Here is a 23283-nt window from a genome sequence, read left to right as displayed (position 1 = left end):
AAATGGAGAATCTCTGCAAATCTGCAACCAGTGAACATACACCACATACTATAGTATGAATTACAAAATGTTAATCTGAATGAAAACTTTTCATAGCACACAGAAAGTAAGAATCAAAAATATCCCAAAATTAGTTTACAATGAAAAGACTAGACCTACAGATTGTCTTTGTAGAACTTCCAAAAAATTCACATATTAGGCACATAGCGTTAAACTTAGCAAAAAGGTGAAAAAATCTATAATAAATCCTTTAATGTAAAATTGGCTCAAAATTCTCCCCAGTACAAATATAAATACAATCACCTGGTAAACCTCCAGAGCCCGTGCAACATTAATCTATACATACACGTATGTATATCTTTGCACCAAACCATTTGCCTGATGAATTTCTAGCACCAAAACATTGTGAATAAATGTGTTTTTGCAAGTGAGACAGTGTTTGAGAGTCTTTTAAGAATCTCTTGGGAAATATGTACATAATTTTTTTTTTTTTACAGAAATTGGAAAATACAGGGGCTGCACAGTGGTGTAGTGGTTAGCACTTTGGCCTTGCAGCTAGAAGATCCCTGGTTCACGTCCCGGCTTTCCCGGGATCTTTCTGTATGGAGTTTGCATGTTCTCCCTGTGCATGCGTGGGTTTTCTCCGGGTACTCTGGCTTCCTCCCACAGTCCAAAAATATGCTGAGGTTAATTGATTATTCTAAATTGCCCGTAGGTGTTAATGTGAGAGTGATTGTTTGTCTCTGTATGTAGCCCTGTGACAGACTGGTGACCTGTCTAGGGTGTCCCCTGCCTTCACCTGAGTCAGCTGGGATAGACTCCAGCCCCCCCATGACCCTAGTGAGGATTAAGCAGTGTATAGATAATGGATGGATGGATGGATGGATGGATGGATGGAAAATACAGTTCATTTCCAGAGATTAGTTTTCACTGTGTCTCTGGATAGACTTCCATCTTAGCTGCACCTTTACATATAAAAAAAAGTTGCTTAGTTTTGTCTAAACTTCTCCAGACTGCACAAGGCAGGACTTTTAAGTGGAGAGGTGTTCCCTTACAAACAGCGGCCACTTCAAAGACAGAGAGCTCCAGAAACTGAGCAGCCTTATGCTGACAAGCCCAGCTTTGAGGACAGGAGAGCTATTGAACAGAAGCTTAGATTAACAGTAATCCTCTGTTCGACTTGTTCAGAAGCTGCCCAAATATCTTGTCTATCACTCTCGTTCCTGTTATAGTTTGTGGGGTCTGCCAAAGTAGCTGCAAATAGATACACAAGATAACTGCAGCTTGGCCTCCAAAACTTCTCAACAACTTTTGGTCCATTTACTTTAAAATGTGGAGAAAATGGCACTTTTGTATATGAATGTGTTGCATTTGTTGATGGTTTGACTTGATGATTCTTCACAGAAAAGCGAAGCGAGCTCCTAAATCAATAGCTGGCAGACGTAACCCTGCACTTGTATTGAAAACAGCCTAAACTACTGCTCCAATAAGCGAAATGAAATGAGTGGCATTATGTTCTGACAGTCATTTTCATCGCTTTGTGCGTTTGTTTTTTAAACTCTCTTGTATACATCTAACTGACTCAGGGAACGGTCATACAGCACAGTGAACAAACATCATGGAGAAGCTGGCATTTGAAACGGGCCCAATCATAACTAACTAAATGCCTGAAACTATGAAACGAAATATCAGAGAAGAAAAAAAAGGCTCTGCATCAGTTACTTTTCAATTACAGCAGCCGAAGCAGAACGAAATTGTTAGTGTCATTTATCGACTGTGGTGCCCTCCATTAGAGTAACAACTGAGAGAAATCCATCCTGTTGTAGAACCACCTGGCTGTCTTACAATAACAAAGAGTTCATTTCTGTCAGCTGCTCTTAAGTGTTCCTGGTTTGAGACAAGGAACAGACGAGAAGAACACCAGGAAACACATGAAAGCACGCTGACACCAATGAAATCTAACCAGGCAGGTAATCATCTTGGTGGGTTTTCTCATTGTAGTTCCCTAAAAAGAAAATTCCCTCCTTAAGTCTGCACTGTTTTCCATTAATCTGACCTCAACTGAACATGACGGCTTCACGTCTGAATGCGCACCCTGCTCATTTTTCCGTGAAAATCACGACGGGGCTGGACTGAATAACATTTCACATTTAATGTGAAACAACTCTGAGCTGCACCCATTTGCTTTAACAAATAGCGTGACTTTTTCCACATTTCAGCTCCAATATTGGTCGAAAAACATCCCAGAGTGCACAAAAAGCACATTGTGCTGCCAAAATCACAACACACCTTTCTCATTCTCATTGCTCTGCGATTTCACATCAATTACACATTGAAGTATCCTTAATAATAAAACTTGACTGCAATAAAAACAGACACTAACGGCTTAGATTAATAATAATAAATGACTGCACTCTGGAGTTTTATTTCACAAGACGGATGTGAAGTTGAATTTGTTGCTTCCGACTGTTTGTAGGAGTCTTTCCTCTGAGTTTAGTAAATACCTGCATTGTCAAACAGCAGCAGAATCCATCTGAGAAGTGAAAAAGTTGCGTGAATTTACGCGAATGGAACAACAGAACAACACTGCAGGTAACTACCTTTATTAAATACTTTTATTTATAAATTATCCCCAATGTGGAGACAGGATTGATGAGGATTTAACAGCATGTCACGTTGTAAACTTTCTTTGATGTCAGACAGGTTTGTCAGCTACAGTTAAATCATGTGTCACATAGCAGGTTGTGCTGAGTTTTTGAGGATTTTTAAAAATTATTTTATTTGTATATAGTGTGCCATTTTCTTCTTTTTTTTTAATCTATAGCTGGGAGTCACCAATCGTAATTTCGCTGTATGGAAACACAATGACAATAAAGATTCTTGAGAATAATGCTTAAAAACGTTCAAATTTAATACATTAATATTTATTTTGTGCCTCCACCGATTTAAAACCGGCTCTTGAACACCTTTGCATCCTGCAGCAAAGTTCATGTCATGTCTATTACTCATGCCTTGATGATCTGCCGTGGTGATGTGGACCAGGCATGAGTAGCCGAGCGCAGACACCATCCCCAACCCCTCTATGTGTATATTTTTTTAATACTTTGTGAGGAAAAAACTGTCAACCATATCCAAAGTGCAGGACCAAAGAGAAGTAAATAATGTATGCTTTTGTTAGATTCTTTGAAGACGATATGTGCTACGCGTTGCCCGTTTCCAATGTGGCAGACTTCAGACCTCTGCACAGGACAGATTTTGATAATCAGAAGGTGTATCTGGTCCACAGAGCTGGAGAGAATGGCAGCGCAGGCCAGCCGTGCGACGCACAGATCCTTGCCCTTGCAGGTAAGCTGTCCTCCTGACACGCCGGCTTCTCTCTTTTTAACGCTCCTTTTCTCCATCTGGCCGAGTGTCGTTGATGTGCGCGGAGCTGGGAAACGTGTCAAAGCGAGTGTTTTTGTCCTCCGTGATCAGCTGGAGTCTGACTGAGCAACAACAACGTCCTCAGCTGCGGCTAGCTAGATATGCTAACATAAGTTTGGTAGGTAGTCGTACCTTGTCGCCGGTGCTTTACAGGTTTTTTTTTTTTTTTTTTTTTTTTTACACTCAGACTGCCGTGTTCCGCGAGTTACCAGTCTGGTTTCGGCGCAGTGCTGTCGCTTGTCTCGCTAAATACGTGGCAGGCAGCGTTAGGGAGTCCCAGCGGTTGTTTACAACACGAAGCTAACGCTGCTAGCTAACTCTGTAGCAGTTAGCATGCTAGCGGCGACGCGCTAGTTAGCTGCAGAGCTGCCACCACATTCTGAACATGTCTGACTGTCTGAGCTGCTGGCATTAGCAGGAGTGTGCAGGGTACAGCTGAGCCCGGTGCTCCGGAGGCTGGGGCGGGTTGCGGTTAGCTTGTTAGCTGGCTTATCTGCAGCTTTTGCGCCACAGAGGGGTTTGCGGTGCTGCAGACAAACACAGAGCTGTCTGTCCGGCAGGAACACGCCAGCGTCATGGCTGTTACATGACACGGCTGTTAACAAGTGTGCAGGAGAAGTGCTTTCAGCCGCAGCCTCGCTAGTGTTCGTTTTCTGTGCACGATCTTTAACCAGCTACATCACTAATCCCCGAATCTGAGCCGTCTGGGCTGCAGGATCCGTTCAGTGTAGCCAACACCTTCCAGCATCAGCCAGAGCAGGACGGTGTGTTCCGCAGTCTCTCTGGAAGGCTTCAGGTGCAGAACATGCTGCTAAAGTTAGTTTAGTGCAGCACAATGAGGAGACGAGGCAGCAAATGGATTCTATTACCCTGTACAGACTTGTGTGGCAGATCCATGTAACTTTCTGGGAACTTTAATGAGTTTCTTCCTGCTTCTATTTCTGGGCTTCACAGATACAGTAGAAGAATTTGAAGACAGTATAACGCAAAAGAAGATGAAAATTCCCAAGATGACCACGAAGAATTCAGGAAACTCTATTGAGAACAGTTTTGGAGAAGAGAGAATGCCACTCAGACATAAAAAGGTAGGATCATCTCAGGTGGACTGTGGTTGTTTTGCAAAGAAAAAAAAAGAGAAAATCATTCTGAACATGACTTACTGTAATTATAATATAACCTTCTGTACCTCAATCACCTCATCATACTGTCCCTTTCACAAAAATGCATCCTCTCAGATATCGCTGATCTGGACCTTTTATGTCCTATTGTAGCAGATCTCTGGGACTTCAAATACAGACTTAGTTTGTGTGCATATATGATGTCTTTATTTTGAAAGTAATTTTTATGGAAAATTATTATTAAATGAAATCACAGGGTTTCACTTGTGTCAGAGAAGGCCCTGCCTGGATTACTAATAAATAAATAAATCTAAGTTTGGGGGGTGGGGGTGGGGGTGGGGGTGGTTGGGGGGCGGCATGTGCTCAGCTGATGTTAAACACACAGATCGTCTTATTTTTAAACAAACATATTGATGATTCAACGTCACATTTTCATAAACTTGGCTGACACCCCAAATCCCCCACGCTATTTTTACCATATGCTGGATTAACACAAATTCAGCACTCTGGACAGCTGCCCTTTCACAGACAAATCCTCTGAGCGGCTCATCAAAGAACTCAGTGACTCCTCTCCTCCCAGTTCCTATTGAGATCCACACGGTCAAAACAAAACCGTTTGCATTTCTGCCTTTCATGTCATTTTCACATTGATCCATGGGGTTTTTGCATCCTCCTGTGTTGAATGGAGTCACACTGAGTCCTATTTAAGTCCAAGTTGTAAAGAAACTTGTGAAATTGTGTGAAATGTTGTCACAAACCCACCTCTGAAATCTTCATAGTCCAATTTGCAATATTCAAATTTCCTTTCTTTGGCCTGTTTCTTCCCTAAGTTGTCATTATTTTCCTCAGGCCCTGTCTCATGACCACGGACGCCCACTTTCCAACTCCTCCAAGAGCCTGGCAGCGGTAGTGGCTCGCCTGGAGAGAAATGCAGCCAACTCCTGTATGGAGGGCGAAGAGGACCTGGACGAGGACCGGTTGGCCGAGGAGGGAGAGGATGCGGATGATGAAGATGAAGACATGGAGGCAGAGCATCAGCAACATCATCACCAGCAGCACTTGGAGGTGGACTCGGATTGCGTGTCCGAGGTGGCCGCCGCCGTAGTTCCCAGAGTCCTGTACGAGGAGCTGGTTCACAGCTACAGGCAACAGGAGGAGGAGATGAGGAGGCTGCAGCAGGAGCTGGAGAGAACCCGCAGGCAGCTGGTGCAGCAGGCCAAAAAGCTGAAGGAATATGGCAGCTTGCTGACAGAAGTCAAAGAACTGAGGGACTTCAACAGGAGGCTGCAGGATGTTCTTCTCATGAGACTGGGCAGTGGTGAGAAAATGCACACCAACACAAAAACAGACCCTGCGGCCACAATGGTGGTTAATAACCTTTAAACTTCTCTGTCTTTTAAAGAAAGTTCAATCATTTTGTACTTAGAATGAATACACATTTTACATAGTCAACAAAAAAAGCTGCTACTCAGTCACACAGAACTTTAGTTACTTTTAAAGATAGGCAGTAAAATCTGTATATTTTCAGTGAGAGGAGTTTTGTATACTTTATAATACTAGTGTTTACTATATATCTGCAGTAATGTTGACAAGAATCTACACTTTATTTTAAGGGCAATGACAAATGTGTGGAAAAACGTCAAGAAAATGATCACACTATGAGGAAGTTTTGAGAGAAATGTTGCTGAATAGATTTGGAATCATTTTCAAACCTTGTTTTTTTAGTTTCAATGTAAATGCCATTTAATTTTGCTGTCATTATGATAAATTATGCCATGCAGATAAAGTTAGAAGTGAAACTAAACCAGCTCTAAAGTAACGTAACTTTGAGGGCGGGGCTTTAGTTTGTGTCTTAGGCTGTCAGAATGGGCTACTGATAAGACCGACCTTCCTAAAACAGAAGAACTTTGTGGGTTCATCCTTTTTTGTTTTGTGTTTCTAACAGAAAATGAGACACTTAGTTGTTCCAATTCAAGTATTCAAGTAAATGCATTAATATTTTAAAATTGACTGTATTTTATTATTGAATAGGGGTGTCACAACTCCATATATCAGTGCACAGAAGAGCTGGTTTGCAAACAAACTGTGCAAACTGTAACCCAGTGTCACATGCAAGTTTTTCATAATACAGGCAGCGCAACCTCTATACAAAGACTTAAGATAAAGTTAAAAAAAGAGGAAAACTCAGGAGTACAGATTTAACAGGCCTTTGTGCTGCTCGGGATGCAATATAAGTTGTAAAAGGGAAAATGGCAGGTATAACAATTGTTAAAGGTTACATAATGCATAATATAAATTGTAATCCAGCCAGGGATTTTGAGAAGATAAGATAGAACTTTCTATTGCTTAGAAAAAATTACAATAACATGAGAATAAATGTGGTCTAAGCACAATACATTAGTAAAAATCCAAATAGGTAAGCTACAATAGAAGGTCAAAAGTAATAGATCCATTTCTGAAGTGGTAAATAATACAATGCGCTGTAGTTGTAAGTGTGATTAACAGTGGTGTCATTGGCTTGCGCGGCCCTGGACAAACTCGAGCTTTGCCAGCTGCTGGCGTTAACCTCGGCTCCCCCGTAGATCTGAACAGAGGCGCCTGGCTGCTGGCTAGACCATCTAATGGACAGGCTAAAGATTAGAGCACCCCGGGATGCTGTCAGGCAGGGGATGGAGTGCGCTGACCGATATTAAAACTCATCAGCTACATTGGGGCTTAGCATGGCTGGCCACCAAGCCAGCTTAGTTACTGGGCTAAAATAACCGCCTGTCGCAACACACAGGGAAGCCGAGGCGGGAAGCAAGCAAACAAGCAGGTGGGCGCTGTTCCAATGGAGGACGCTCAAACTATACTACTGTAGGGATTAAGGTGCAACCAGCTGCTTATGAATAGCATATGGTGCAGTGTAATAAAGTTTTGTAAAGTTGACTGGAAGTGATTGATTTGTTGCATGTATGTCCATAATATTAAATGTGTCCTTTGTCTCCTAGAGCCTATGCATGACAATGGCACTCAGACAATCAAGGCTGAAGTGGTTGAACCTATTGTTGAGGCCCAGGAGACATGCAGAGAAGAAGCCAACACCAGTTCCAGCTACTCACCCTCACCCAGAACAGTGTACACCTGCAACGACGGGAAGGTAAGTCTGACTGGACTTAAAAAGCACTCTTATTCAGATTTTCTTTATCCATTCCAGCTGGCGCACAAGTTTTGTTCTGTTTTTTTCTAGTCTCACCGCTTGTCTGCTTATCAGCCACCAAATCTTCTATGTCGTCTTTTATGGGACGTTCCCTGTTTGTTTTCATCTGTTTTCCTTCTGACATTTACTCTCGAAAGCAAAATCAGTCATCCGAATGTAAACAAAAGGATCCTCCACAGTAGAATTCAAAGCGCAGGAATGAAAGATGTCATAAAAAATGATTGCCAGGACTTTAACTTCTGATGCTGTTAGAATTTGTTAGTAATGCTCAGTACGTAGAAAACAGGGCTGTATTTTCAGTTCTGATCACTTACATGTGCCTCTCTTCAGTTATATATTTGGTAAAACGAAAAGATCTCCGACCCTCTCTTGTAAATAATGTTAATAACACCTGCCAACCTTCAAGAGTCATGAGTTCTTCAGTTCTTTCTCCTGTATTCATGACTTTCTTGCTCTTGGGTGGCAGCAGAAAGTGCCCTGATTCTGCAGGAAATGCTGTATTTCCTCTTAACGCCCATAAAGCTGGGAACATGCTGTCATAGTTGATCAGTCCTTTCCCCCTTGCTGCCCTGCCCTAGCAGGTAAACAAGGTTGAGAAGATTATTATTGTTCCTGCAAGCCCAGCCAGCATCATCAGTGTTTATTAGCCTGTTAGGGTTCTTTACTCCCCCCATTGCTGTAACTCAACCAGCGTCCTGTCTCTGATGACAGGGGGGGAATTGGTACTACAAGCTCTGGGGCCTGCAGACACTTCAAGCGTGAAGAACACTTGCAAATTAGAACTCTCCTACATCAGGGACCCCATATTAATTATTTGCACGAGAGGAATTTAAAGTGAGTGACAGGTTAGCCCTAGTGAGAGCAGGGAGGGAGGGGTTGGGGAAGGAGGAGGGGAGATGGAGGGAAAGAGATAAATGAGAGCAAAGGGGAGGGAGGATGAAAACAGTCTTGTCTAACTCGAGGGCAGTAAAAAGCTTGTCTACTGGCCAGGGGCCTAAAGCACATTAGCTGCACAGGGAAAAGCCTTTTGGATGCTAGCCTAAAGACTTTACGGTGATAAGAGAGTGAAGAAGGGAAAGAGAGTCACATATGCCCCCTGTTGCTTTAGCTCACCTAGAAGGCCAGGGCAGCCTGCCTAGCCTGGCAATCAGCTTGGAGTGCTTGGTGCAGGCTTATGCAGTGTGCAGTGACAGCGTGTAGAGAGCTGCAGGCTAAGTTCATAATGAAGGTAATCCAAGCTACAAGCAGCTAGTAGCCTGAGCTTATTTACGTGTTCTACTTTGGTGAAAGTGGTCCTTCTCAGGATGTTTGATCTGAGCAGGAGCTGGTTGAGATGTGTGCTGTCACAGTTGGACTAAATCGTACCTTGTCCTGCAGATGTCACAATGTCAGACATTTGGTAGTAATACTGCTGCAATTCCACAGTCCACGATACAAAAAAAAGGCCTAAACTGCTCCACACAGTGCTAATAACCTGGCCACATGAGTGGAGATGAGCACAAGCAACAGAATTTTGGAGAGTAAAGGGTGGATATTTTTTGAACAGGCAGCACTTCACCTCGTCTGCCACTTTGTGCTGCTCCAATTTTGCTCACATCACGAGCTGATGGTGTAATCTGGGATGCAAATGTGCCAAACTAAGCTAGAGCAAAACATGAAAATACAGTGCGTGTGCAACTTTTTGTTGTTTTATTGGAGGGAACGTTGAGTGATTTGTGTGGAGCGGGCTGAAATGTGGATTGAGCGCTGAGCGTTGTTAGATGCGATGGGAGCAAACAATGAGGCGTGGAAATTACTACTATTACTATCACTGTTACTGGATCAAAACCTACAATCTGATGTGTTTGAATCAGCTTTGGCACACAGAGAAGTTTGTTGTCTGGACTAAAGTTGCTGAGTTGGTGGAGATTCAGATATTAGATGATGTTTATGAGTTTTCAAACCACTTTGTCATCAATGCTGAGGTCTAGCAGGTCAGTTTAGGCTTAGAATACGCTGGCGGTAACCCTGCATATATATATGTGACACAGCTGCATACAGCCTTTTGGTTGTTCGTAGCTTGTCACGGTCATCACCTCTCGCTATGATTGTTTTTTCCACAAGTCGCAGTAGACCTGTTGCTACACCTACACAAACGTTCAAAAGTTTGGAGTCATCCAGACAATTCCATGTTTTCCATGAAAACTCCCACTTTTATCCATGTGCTAACATAACTGCACAAGGGTTTTCTAATCATCAATGAGCCTTTCAACACCATTAGCTGACATGATGTAGCATTAGAACACAGGAGTGATGGTTGCTGGAAATGTTCCTCTGTACCCCTATGGAGATATTCCATTAAAAATCTGCTGTTTCCAGCTACAATAGTCAGTTACCACATTAACAATGTCTACACTGGATTTATCATTCATTTAATGTTATCTACATTGGAAAATAAACTAATTTTCATTCAAAAATAAGGACATTTCTAAGTGACTCCAAACTTTTGAATGATGATGTATATAACAATAATATCAATAATGACTTTATTTATATAGCACTCTTAAGAACAGTGTTCACGAGGTGCTTTGACAGTCAAAACATGCAGAGACAATCAAGCAAAACATAAGGAGACAAGGGAGAGCAGTCAAATACAATAAATAGTAAAAATGATAACTAAGTGAATAATTAGCTAGATTAAGATGCATATCAGACAAAGGAACAAGGCAGTTTAAAAACTAAAGAATAAGATTGAAGATTAAAAGTTAGAATTAAAGACATCACACCAAAGAACTAGGCAACTAAAATTAAAATAAAGCAAGGGAGAACATGCAAAATAAACAGGTAAATAGTACATAACAACATACAGTTGACAGATCTCAGCTCTCGTAGGAGGCGGTCGCACTTTTCCTTGCTCCGCTATCTCTGTTCCTCCCTACCCTCATGTCTCCCTGCTTGCTGCATTTCTTCGTCTCGTCTCGTCTGTCTGACTTGGAGCGATCGCTTGGCACTGGACCTTCGAAACACCGATCATGGAATTGATTAACTGGTCTCTCAACGCAATTGACAAGATTGTCGCCACAAAGAGCACAGGCCTAGGGGAGCCTACCTGCCCGGATGGGAGTTTTGCCTCTGGTTACGTGATCGACGCCTGGGGGAAGTGGAAGGGGGTCATGTGCCTGGCACCCCTATCCGTGGAGGATGTGGAAGATGTTTATATATTCGGATTTATGATGACAGGTCTGCTGATAATTGGCTCGTTCACTGGCCTGAGCTTCTGGAAAATCAGGAAGACCGCAGACAGAAACGACGTCCAAACTCTGCTGGTCTATGCAAACGAAAGGATCACGGCTGCCGATTCTCGGTATGACGAACTCAATCGTAAGATGAACAATTTGCTTGGTGTGACTGTTGATTTGAGTCGCAGATTGGAAGCCATCAGGGTGAGAATCACTACAGCTGAGGTCTAAAATTGTTGAGAGCAGTAGGGGGAAGGTGAAATTACTTCTCTTCCGCCCAAACATGTGAATAACTGATTACATTCTGGCGCCCCTAGAACAATAACAAACTCCTCTGGAAGTTTCATGGCCAAGAGATAGCTCTCCTACACCCCCCACCCCCCCACCCCCCCCCCCACTTTCCCAAGGACACCTGTTGACTTTTGGACCGGGCCAACCGAGGACGTCTCCATAGCAACCTGCTGTGTTATCGCGCTCCCACCCTCGCGAATCTGAGACGCCGGAGGTCTGAGACGGAAGTAGATGGGCTACACGCATACACACACATCGGACTCATGAACTGAGGACTGAGCTAAACATTCGCATACACACATGTCCATAACCCCCCAGCATCATCATGGATGGTGGGATGGTAATAACATAAGCAGTCAGGTCCGTGGAAATTTAGACTCATTTTTAGATTTTTTTGTAGTTTCACCTCGGTACGGCATCACAATAGATTTGTAATGAAACAGTCAAGATGTGATTGTAGCGTAGCTTTAATTCAAGGAGTTAAACAAACATATTTCATGAACCTTTTAGGAATTACAGAGCCTTTTTTAAATATACCCTACTTTTTCACAGGCTCAAGTATTTGGACAAACACATGATTACAAATTTGAGGATTATTTTTATAGATCTTCTGTAGGCAGAAAAGTTTTGGCGCGCACCATCAGTACATGTAGCTGTGGTGTAAAAGAGACTATCCCATGCAGGCTATATAATAGCATTATCATCCATTTTCTACACACAAATAAAACTATATGCATTGATCATAGCACCTAGTATTGTCACAGTTACCAAAATTCAGACAAAATGTTACGGAATAATGAATTAATAATAAATGTGTGGCTTTTTGTAATTAAATTAAAGCAGAAAAGCAAATATTTTGACAACATTAATGCGGATGTGAGAGGAAGCCATAGAACAACTGGAGTGAATTACTGCACCGTAGTTTGTCCAGACGTTTTCATAGTCAACCTGAACTGTAGGAACTCGTCACTGCGATCAGCTCTTAACACCACCTTCACATGTCAGAGTGATGCTTATAAAAGGTTGAATCCTTGCAGAGATAAAAGCAAGCTGTACTGGAATGCACGTTTCATCCATTTTCACTCTTTCTCCAGGAACTGCATTGATCATTGTAGCTGGTGGTGTTTATCTGTGTACTTGTGAATGCCTGACTTTTAGCAGCTTGTTGTAACGAGTGTGAACGCTGCGTTTACATGTAGAGATTTAGTAGTAAAGATAAAGCCAAATTATGCTGTTATTGTTGCCCTTAATTGCCTTATGAAACTCCGATGGTGAAATATGTTTGCTTGTCATTAAACACTTGTAACTGTAATTATAATATCTATCATATTCACTAATCTGTTGCTTTTTAAAATCTTTTCATGAGGTCAGCATGTCTGACAGCGAGACGCTTTGCCAAGTTGGTCATGTTGGCTGCCTCAGTCTAAGTTTAACGGAAGGCTTTATGGTCTGCAGGCTCACCCTGACTTCAGCTATGTAAGCTAAATAAGGAAGTTGTTTTAAAAAATAAAAAATCAGCATCTGCTTTATGGACAATCCGTGCACAATCGACAAGAGCGGTTGCATTTCCAGCCATGGGTTATTTTTTTCACCATTAAAGCTGCTGTGTCATTAGAAAAGGAAAACATAGGTGTGCATGAGGCGAATCATTGGAAATAAGGCCTCTCTTAGAACACTGGCATCCTTAAAATGTCGATACTAACAAAATGGTACACGTTTAACAGCAGGCTTTCAAGTATTAGTGTGCTGTGAGACATAAGGCGCTGTGATGGTAGCTTAAAAACATTTTACTATACTTTAAACTAGACATGCAAACTTTAAGTTGTGCTTTAGTAACCTTTTGTTGTGAATCTGTCTCCTGTGCAGGTACACCTTGGTGGCGGGATCTGGGTGGAGGAGGAGAAGTGGCACCAGCTACAGCGGACCCAGGGAGACTCCAAGTTCACAAAGAACTTAGCTGTGATGATCTGGGGCACAGAAACCCTCAAAAACCGGAGTGTCACCGGAGTGGCCACCAAAAAAAAGAAAGATGCCCTGCCCAAACCTCCGCTGTCGCCCAGCAAGCTCAAAATTGTCAGAGGTAAGATCAGTTTTAGAATGAATAAAATCACGATCATTTGATGGTACGCGTCCACAGGATCTCTCACTTCAATGCTTTCCATTAATTGTCTTTGTGAGCCATCACACAATGCATTCTGGTAGTGTTTTGTTGCATTTTGAGGAACAGGGCGTCGCATTGCCCACTTTTCATTTGCAAAAAGTTGAAGTCAGGGGCTATTTAATGCAAATGAGGTGCATTGAGCGCGATCCAATGCCTCTGGAATCTTCCAAAAACTTTAAACTAATCATTACTGATTTAAAATGAAGATGGTTTCAGCAGAAACAGAGAAACTGTTTCTCCCCTCAGACTGTTGCAGAAACACCTTCTGGTGGTCTGTTTTCATAATAATAGAGAAAATATCCCAGCTAGCCACCATGATATCAGTTATCTGAATTGTATGTCCATGACAGCAAGCTCCCATGTTTGGAAGCAGCATTGCTTTGAAACGTTTATATAACTTTGAAACTAGCCATTGTCAGTCTAAAATGATGACAGATTCAGCAGCTGCATAGCTTATTTCTTATTTCAGACATTTTCAGAAACAGGAGTGTTTTCGTAGTGAAAGAGAAAGTTTGAAATCCGGACAGCAGGCAGCCTACGGGTGAAGCATTCGTCCAATCAGGTGCAGCAAATATTTGTGCAGCCGTAGACAGGTGAAGTGTGTATTGATTTCTGTTGAAGAGCAGCTGTAAATCATCTGAGTTGTACGCAAATCGAGCATCCAGTGTTGGGAAGCAGGGCGACCCCAGATTGCCTAAAAACACCCCTATAAATCCGTCACTTCCACCGTTCATTGTCTATGTGGAACGGCATTTCTGGTAGTCTCCCGTTCGGTTTTAAGACACAAAGCATTGCCTACTTCTCATTTGCGGAAAATTGAAATCTTAGCTCCTTTATGCAAATGAGGTCCGTCGAACGGGGTTCCGACTCCTCACAAAACTTTGATAAAACGTTTAAACTAGATTTGTTTGTCTAAACTGAGGAAATTTTTCACCTCAGATGTTTTCAGAAACACATTCACTGTACTAATTTTGTAATAAACGAGAAAGTTTCTAAAAGAGCCCCCATTTTTGGACCGGTTTTAAGTCTAGGAAGCAGGCAGCCTCCGACTGAAGCATCGGTCCAATCGGGTGCAACCAATGTCTGTGCAGCTGTAGGAGGGTGAAGCCCATATTGATTCCTGTTAAACAGCGCCTGTCAATCATATGTGTGAGTTGTACACCAATCGAGCATCAAGTGTTGGAAAGCAGCGCAGTGATATACATATCTAAAAACAGCCCTGTAGAGCCCTCACCCCAGGATTGGTCACTTATTGTTTCTGTGAAATGCCCTGCAGTGCGTTCCAGTGGAGCTTCGTTGCGTTTTGAGAGACGGACTGTCTCCTCATAAAGTGGAAAAATTTTACGTTCACCATTGTTGGTCTAAAATGAGGACCTAATCGGGAACTGCATAGCTTATTTCTGACCTCAAGTGTTTTCAGAAACACATTTCTCTTATAAACGACGAAGTTTCCAAATGTTGGTGTGGTTTGAAATCTGGGACCAGCATCCAACTGAAGCATTGGTCCAATGTTAGTGCAGCTGTAGAAGGCTGAAGCCTGTATTGATTCCTGTTAAAGAGCACCTTCAGACATCTACGTGAATTTCCAGTGTTGGGAAGCAGCGCTAAAAATGAACCCGTAGATCCTTCACATCAGTGCTTTCTGGTAGCATCTCGTTTCAGCTTGACGGACAAGGCATCACGTTGCCTACTCCTCATTTGCATAAAGTTGAGGTCTTGGCTACTTTATGCAAATTAGGTGCATCAAGCAAGGGTCCAACGCCTCACAAAACTATTAGTTTAAAATGAGCACAGTTTCAACAGATTATTCCTCATTTGCTTTTGTAAAAAAAGATAAAGTTTCCTAATGAGCCGGTTTGAAATCTGGGAGCGTTTATCAAATCAGATGCAGCAAATATTTGTGCAGCTGTAAGAAGGTGAAGCCTGTGTTGATTCCAATGTTGGGAAGCAGCATGATCTAGAATGCTCCTGTGGACATGTACCATAAGAGACGGATTCTTATTCAGAAGATTCGTTTGTAAGTTGAGTCAAGCTGGAAAACATCAGATACAGAAAAAGCATTCATGCACTGTTTCATCCATAAAAATACATTCATTACACGTCAAAGATAAGATGAGCGGCTCTTAATACGATGTCGTCTGACTCCTCCCACTCGCTCCTTCCCCAGAGTGTCTCTACGACAGAGTGTCTCAAGAGACAGCCGACAGTGCAGAGATTACGCAGAGATTGTCCAAAGTGAACAAATACATTTGTGAAAAGATAATGGACATCAACAAGTCCATCAAGAACGAGGAGCGGCGGGAGTCCAAGCTGCTCATCAGACAGACAGTCAAGATGGAGAACTTCACCTACGATGGCATATAAGGATCAACCGTCACGCCAGCGCCTTCTGCCCCTGCGTGGTCAGCAGGACACTGAGGGGACTCCATGTGGGCGTTTGGGGGAAGCTGTCACCATTTCAGAAGCGCTTATATTTCTTACACATCGGATTTGGTTCTTAAAACAAACCGGCCCCTTCCCTCCTCCCTGTAGAGCCACGTCTCTCCCACTTTGCTAATTGGCTCTCAGACAGCTTTACCCACCAGTTAGAAATGTAAACACATGTGAATTAGTCTGATATGAGCTGGTGTGATTGTTTTTATAAGCTTTACAGTGGCATTGGTACAGAGATACGGTTCGTTGAGGTGTGTGCATATGTGTCAAAAGATGAGAAATTAGATATGATTGTTAAATTAATTTATTGTTCTGTGTCAGAACATAATTTTGGGTCCTTGAACTTTTAAAAAGTTTTGGAGAAAAAAAAAGTTCCCTAGGTGACGTTTTGAAGATACTAGCTCGCATTAGATCTTAGTGAACGGTTGACTGTTTCACCCGACGGCTGCTGGGGATCTGAGTGTTTGCTGTTGGTACTTATTGCATAGAATGGGACGCGAGGGTCTCAAATGCACAAGTCTTAATTAGTAACAGCCATATTTAATTTTGCAGCAGAGATTCTGTTGCTCCAAGAGATTAATTATGAGTGTGTGCGCCCCCTTAATGTAGGTTAATCACAACACCTCACTTTATTAAAAAGAGGGCTTATAGAGATTTAATGGGCAGAATGACTCTAATGTTGAGTCCACAGAGTGCTATATTTGTTTTTTTTTATGTTGACCTATGAGTTTCGAATGTTTGCCATCACTGAGAGAGCACAAGAAAGGTTTTGATGGGATATTCGTGTGTTACTCTTAATCATACATGTCACTTTCGGAAAACTTGACTGTTGGGTTGTAGTGGTACGGGCACACTGATGCCTAGAAAGGCCTTAAATGGATTTGGCAATCACCAGGGACTGGTACGCTCCTGGGTTTTCTAGTAAGCTGTGATTGTAAATATATAGCAAGCTGAAGTGATGAAGCTTCACCTGCACTTTGCTGTGAGAATGTAAGAGGTGGCCAGGTACTATTTTCTGTGTGGTTCACACCATTAAGTTGAGCTGAGCCGGACTACTGCCGTGATGAAAATCAGTGCACAGCTCTGTACGGTCCAGGTCATCTTCTTGTGGGAGCAGTGTTAGCTGTGGGTAAAGCTGTCTGGAACACTATTTTGCTGTTGAAGCTGTCTGGCCCTGCTGAACCCCATAATAACCCCTCCTTGTTTAAAGCCACACCGCTGGGGAACAAAGTAAGGTTGCTCCAGTGACAATTTCCTCTGAGCTATGCCATCAGAACTTTTAAAATGTCCTGTTTTTCTTGTATGTTTTTCATGTTTTTTATTTTCTTTCCTCTCCTGTTGTTTTATTGTTTTGACCCAAAATGGTTTGTGTGGCTGTCTGCAGGCTGGAACTAAATGCTGCAGATTGAAATCTCGACTGTGACCTAGCTGTGGCTAACTGTGAATCTGCTGCAGAGCTGCCCATCAAGCCTTTCTCCTCTTCTCACTCTTAGATTCTCGTTTGTCCGTCGGTTTCTTTCCGTCTCTCATTTTCTTTGTCTGTCTTGTTTTTTCTTGTTGTTTCAAAAAAAGTTCAGATCAGCCTTTTCTTAAGCTACTTCATGTTTTTGGAGATATTTTAGTGTACATAAATCACATCTTTTTATTTTTCCACCAAACATGGATATTTGAATTTGTAGTCATGTTACAGTTTATTGGTTCCGGTTTAAGTTTAGCTAATTGATGTTGTAATTTCATGTTACCTGTCAATTTCATGTTTCTTTTTACGTTTATATATATATATATATAGATACTATTTTTTTCATATGAATTGTTGGCTTTAAGCTTGATGTTGTATCCAAATGTAGATCAGTGGAGTCTACAGTTGAAAAAAATATCCCCCCGCTTAGCCAAAGTGATCTCTGTGGAAGGAGAGAGACGAGGCTTTCCTTGCATCTGATTTTTGACAGAACCCATACATTACATTCACAACATGTGATATTTAAGAAACCTCACTTTAGGATCTGCGTACGGATCTGCCATAGTAAGATGAAAACCTGTATTGTTAAACCGTTGCGCTCGAACAGTTGAGATGCAGTAGTTAGATCAACACAAATCATTTACATTGAATGCACTTTAAACTTCTGGGCAATTTCTTCAAACTTAAAGAAATGTATTTGTGGTATTTGTCCTTTTTTTAAAAATATGTTTATAGATTAAGGCTTAACAATCATTGTATTATCATGAAGCACCTTAGAACATTTTGGTTTATTGTTTGTTACGGCTAGAATGAGTTCTGGGATTTAGTTTTGTTTTGTTGGTCAGATGAGCCCCTGACATGCCAATGCTCCTCGACAAGCTTGATAGATTTAATGAGAAGTTTAAGAAGAATTATTCGGGGTGTTAAGAAAACATTTTTCCATAAGTTAAATTATGTTAAAACTGGAATCTCAAACTCCACTACAGCCTCCTGAACAATAGATGGCTTATTTGGCGAATTGACAAGCAACAAACAACTCTTCTGTGCAAAACAGGATTCACCAATTTAAAGACTTTTAACCAATGAAATGTGCAAGCTGACTGGAATATGTGCTTTAACTTAATGTGTCAATATGCTGGTTATGTATAAATATGACTTATATAGGCATAAATAATTGTGTATATTTACAAATGAGTGGTAACTGTAAGCCAAAGTATTGAATGCTGAGATCAAGCTAAAGAAGGGGGATGCTGACTGAGGAATCAGCAGGGTTTGCACAAAAAATGGCCCATGCCACGGTATCGGAGCTTAGTGAATCTTAAGTCACCTTAACGGTGACATGTTATTGATATGTATGTATATTTTTTTTTTTTTTGGGAGGGTGGGCTCCTTTTCAAACAATTCCTTTTTTTCAGCGTCCTTTACTTTTTTGTTTGTTTTATTTTTCCCTGTACAAAGCAACATGTGAGGTTTACGTGCGCTAGGGTGTATTTGACAATTCATGCAATTTTTAAAAGAAAAGATTTCTGCTGTGCAAAGCAACCTTGCTGAAAATTCTGACACAGTTTGTCGTGTGTTGTGTTTGTGTTTGTTGTTTGATGCCAAAAGGGGGTGTGGTTAAAATGATGCTTAAAGAAAGAGCATTTTTATAGAGCTATTACATCCTGTAAAGCATGTTTGTTTTTTTTTTTTCACAAGGCTGGTTTTCCTGGAGTGCGGTTTAGCCTAATCCTTTAACCACCTTCTGTGGATGAAAGCTGTATGGAAGTACTGTATGTTTTTAACCCAGATTCGGTTTAATCTGTGATGGCGAGGACGATCTCTATCAACTGTACGGAGTCACTTGCAGAGAGGTGGTTTGGGTTTTAGCAGCATATTAGTAACGTACACCATCACATACCCAGTGCAGAGCCATTAATGGACTCTGCAACACCACCAGACCTTCCAGTGCTCTCACTTTCACACTTAAGTAGCGATAGGCAGGAAACACAACCTCGCTGGCTCTGTGATCCTCTTCTGTGCCACCTCTAGTTCCTTACTCTTGACATTTAGACGGACTAGATTTAAGAAATGCACACGTATCGAGATAATAGCGAATCTTTTTCCTCCGCGTTTCGGCGTTTTTGGCTTATGTTGTGAACACCCTGTCAAAGCTTCAGGAGCTTTATGTTGCTTTCTGACAGTTTGATTGGGGATAGAGGAAAAAAAACATCCATTTTTAACTTCACTCTGTGCAACAAGATAAGTGGCTCCATGTCGCAGTTCTCAGAAGTTACACATACACAAAACACATTACCGTTAGAGCCTCAGATACAATGTCAAACTTACTTCAAGATCAGAAAAACGGGAGGAACACATTGTTAGGCCTATATTTTTATTAAAGGTATCAGTAACTTTGTATACAATCCACAAACCGGTTCTACTTCATCTAACTTCACCGTCCTACCTCATTGTTACTCTGGTGTTTGTCAGTGACTGTAAACTTATGTGTGTATATTAAAAAAAAAAAATCTATAAGAAAAAGGTATACCTGATTACTCTCAACATGTACAGCATATAAAACTTGTAAAACACCTCAGTACACAAATATCATTCTTAGGAGAAATCAGTTTTATTACCTGCTTAAAGATGCTGCTGTAAAGGGGTGTCTGTGTGAGGGGTCGTCTGAATATATATCTTCGCTCTTTGCTATGTTGTGCAGTTGATCAGTGGTTGTGTTCTGTCTCTGTATTGCATTCTGAGATTTTTACTGGTTGACGGTGCTACCAGCAAACAGTTCAAAAACTGATCTATCGGACCTCAAATGGTGCTGTTTTTCTATGTTTTTATCGTCATACAGCTATGTTTTATTCAGGTGTGTCAACCGCCACTATCCCCTCAGCTAATCAAATTCTAAGCCAAAATATCTCGCAAAACCGATAACTCTGCTATTACTATATCGACTTATATGCTATCCATCCAAATATTGTAGATAGTGATTATATCCTCAGCTGTGAGTTTCAGAAGTACCTCAGAAGTTGCTGATTTTAAATGGATGCATCTGTTGTCTATCAACTTACATTGTTGCAGTTGTATTTTCAGAAATATGCATTTTTACTGGTTAGATCAGGTTACGCTATAGATAGTACATGAGTATTAGCTCACACTCAGTTAAATTCAAAGGATACCACTGTTCACTGGTTTGCATGCCAGACTGTCATATAGGAAATCTCACGTGGACTCGGCAGTGTGTTGCCGCAGGAGAAGAGGTCCTCTGCAAAGCCATGTTCTGTTTGAGTCAAAGTCCAGCTTGTTTTCTAGGAGAACGATTCCATTGGTAGTCTTAATTTAGAAGTGATCCTGGGAATGTGTAAATTTAAAAAGAAAAAAAGAAACATGAAGTTGAGATCACTAAGTGCATCCATGAAGCCGTCTTTGTGGAGTTTCCTGCATGTTAGTTGGTACAATCAATTCGATCTCGTTGCTACTTTAATCTGTGATTCCCAGTCGTATCGCTTTGTCCCTCAATGTCATTTAAATGATGTAATTTTCAGTGTTAAAATGATGAATTTAGTGTAGCAATTTGTTCAATGATTGACTTACTGTGAGTTTGGCTTAAGTGTACTAAAAGTGCATTATATTTTCTTTCACACTGTTCACAAACACCAATGGCATATTTTTTGCGCCAAAGTGTTTGAAGTATGTTTTTTTTTTTTTTTTTCTGTTTTTGAAGAGGTGGGTTGGGCTACCTTTTAGTATGTATGTACTTTTTTTTTTTTTTTTTTTTAAATTAAATCCAACCATGTTTTTGAACATGAATTGTGCTGGCGCCTCTCTACTGTGAGTAGTGTGTGTTTGAAATACACAGCGGTTGGTTTTATTCAAGCACTTAAGCCATTCGTTGGACTGTTTTTATAATGGTTCAATTGTCAACTTTGCTCTGGTCCAGGGAATTGACCCAGGGAGCTTTGTGTGTAATTGAATTCCTATGCAGGTGTTGAGTTACTAACCTGGTACCACATCACTGTTGGGTGGAGGACCAACTACAGAGATAGATAACTGGAGAGAGTTGAATGTGTCTGCATAGCGGGACAAACGGCGACATGACAAATCCATACAGAACTACGCTTTCACACTCGAGTTGAATTAAACTGAGCTAAACAGGGCTGCTTGGGTATCTACCTGTCTGTACTAGTTATAAATGCATTGCAGTGATCATTAGGGAAAGACAGGGTTATTACTGTATGGATTATTTCCAGTTGGTATGATAATGTGAAAAGATTTTCAAGACTATTGCAGTAAACACTCCCTCACCCTACCTTCGCCTCCCAGAGGCAACCCTACATTTACAGAAAATGTTCTAAGTATATGCGATAGAGAGTGTACATGTCTTTGCTAAACCGGCCACACCTCTGCTATGCGAGCAACTCTTTGACGCTTAGCATCCTGTTCTGTGTTTTCTCTTGCTGCATTCAGGAACACCTGTTTAATGTATAGATAAACAGAAATAAATCGAGACTTTTATTCTATCAGCGCAAACCTCTGGTCTTTTTTCTTGTCATTTTCTGCCTCATGGTCGAACTCACATTGGACACAAGAAGCTCAGCGCACTGAGCAATTCTTGTTCAGTTTGTAAAGTCTGTGTTCAGCCGTTTAGCAGTATCAGTCTGTGGACGGTAATGTTGGGCAGTTTGCTGCTCCACCGCTAAAATATCTCACCAACCATTTTAAACAAACATAGAATGTTCTTCTTTCCTTATTTCAAGATAAAAGTTAAGAAATCTCATTGTTTTGGTTCAGTTGTTCAGAAAAGTTGTTAACTGTTCAACTATTCAGTTTACCTTGTCCAGTATGCCTCAATGGGAATTATATTGTTCAAATAATGTGACTAGCACACAGACACAAATGACTGTAAAATGCTACTTTCCAGATTCCAAATTCCAGCTTTTTTTAAACCAAACTGCCACATATGAAAAAAGCAAGACGAGAATGGGCTGTTAGCGGGTCGATGCTACATGTCAGTTAAGGCCAGGCACTTGGATGACCTCGTCTAAGAAATTGTTGACACCACAGAACAACAATCTGCGTCATGAACGCAGATTAAGTGTCACCGCTTAAGTCCAGATTTATCACATCCAGCTCGTACAGCTGCAGAATAGTTTGAGATCATCTACTGAGGCTGATGATGAAGTTGTTGGGAAGAACAATCAAAGGGAAGCTGGTCTTTGATCTTATCAGCCACAACAAAGACTTGATCTAGTGCTAGAATGGCATTGTTCATTTGACACTAGCAAGATGGAGAGCGGCCCTGTTCACTGATAAATCTAGTTTTTAAGCCGTGCAGAGCAGATGGCGTTTGGTGTCATTAAGAAAGTGATTCCATGAAGGTGGAGGGACACGGAGAAAGAATATGTCTGAATTTCACCAATGGCAAACTCAGTTCCCAACGATATTCTAGATGAAGTCCTCTTACTGTGGTTATCCTCTTCATCTGCTGCCATCACCTGATGTTTGAATGTGCATCTGCATATCTCAAGAAGATGTTTCAGTCCTACCATAACCTGCATATTTACCAGACATATTATCCATCCAACACTCAACATTTCCCTGACGTCCAGAAATGTCCACTAACTTCTCCAAACCTTTCAGGAAGAGTGGGACAACGCTCCACAAGCAGCATCGACATCCTCAATAACAAATAGTGCAGACTTGATTGTTTCTTGATGTCCATTCTTTTGAGGAGATGTATTTGGGCCATGTATTTGATCAACAAATACTGATGTTTCAAGGAATGGATAGAATTTAATCATTACACATGTCCAACACTGTGATCTTGACTTAAAAAATGTCCATCAACTTCGCCTAGCTCTTAAAGGAAGAATAGGACAAAACTCCACAAGCAGCATAGAGTACTTCATTAACTCCAATATAGCGCAATTTGGTTGCTTCATGATGTCCATTCTGTTGTTCAGATGCCATCTGTTGGATCAGCAAACACCTCT

General features: G+C 41.4%; 2 protein-coding genes across 2 annotated transcripts in view; both read left to right on the top strand.

Annotated features, from left to right (window-relative positions):
• The window catches only part of agbl4 (AGBL carboxypeptidase 4), a 439604-nt gene that overhangs the window by 307862 nt on the left and 108459 nt on the right, over positions 1-23283 (top strand). The gene's annotated exons all lie outside the window — the stretch shown is intronic.
• bend5 (BEN domain containing 5) lies at positions 1516-21810 on the top strand. Its single transcript, XM_023298435.3, has 6 exons — positions 1516-3345; positions 4378-4508; positions 5391-5859; positions 7532-7680; positions 13116-13329; positions 15578-21810. The coding sequence occupies exons 1-6, from the start codon at positions 3162-3164 to the stop codon at positions 15772-15774; spliced, it is 1344 nt and encodes a 447-aa protein (XP_023154203.1). The 5' UTR covers positions 1516-3161; the 3' UTR covers positions 15775-21810.

The sequence above is a fragment of the Amphiprion ocellaris genome, chromosome 2 (assembly GCF_022539595.1).
Source record: "Amphiprion ocellaris isolate individual 3 ecotype Okinawa chromosome 2, ASM2253959v1, whole genome shotgun sequence".
Taxonomy (NCBI): Eukaryota; Metazoa; Chordata; class Actinopteri; family Pomacentridae; genus Amphiprion; species Amphiprion ocellaris.
This window is presented reverse-complemented; position numbering and strand designations above follow the sequence as displayed.

What these genes read in the sequence shown, in the direction of transcription:
- bend5 (XM_023298435.3), top strand. Translation starts at nt 3,162, where the DNA reads ATGTATGCTTTTGTTAGATTCTTTGAAGACGATATGTGCTACGCGTTG. An exon ending in TGCCACTCAGACATAAAAAG is followed by an intron (nt 4,509 to 5,390) that starts GTAGGATCATCT and finishes TATTTTCCTCAG; the next exon opens with GCCCTGTCTCATGACCACGG. An exon ending in TCTCATGAGACTGGGCAGTG is followed by an intron (nt 5,860 to 7,531) that starts GTGAGAAAATGC and finishes TTTGTCTCCTAG; the next exon opens with AGCCTATGCATGACAATGGC.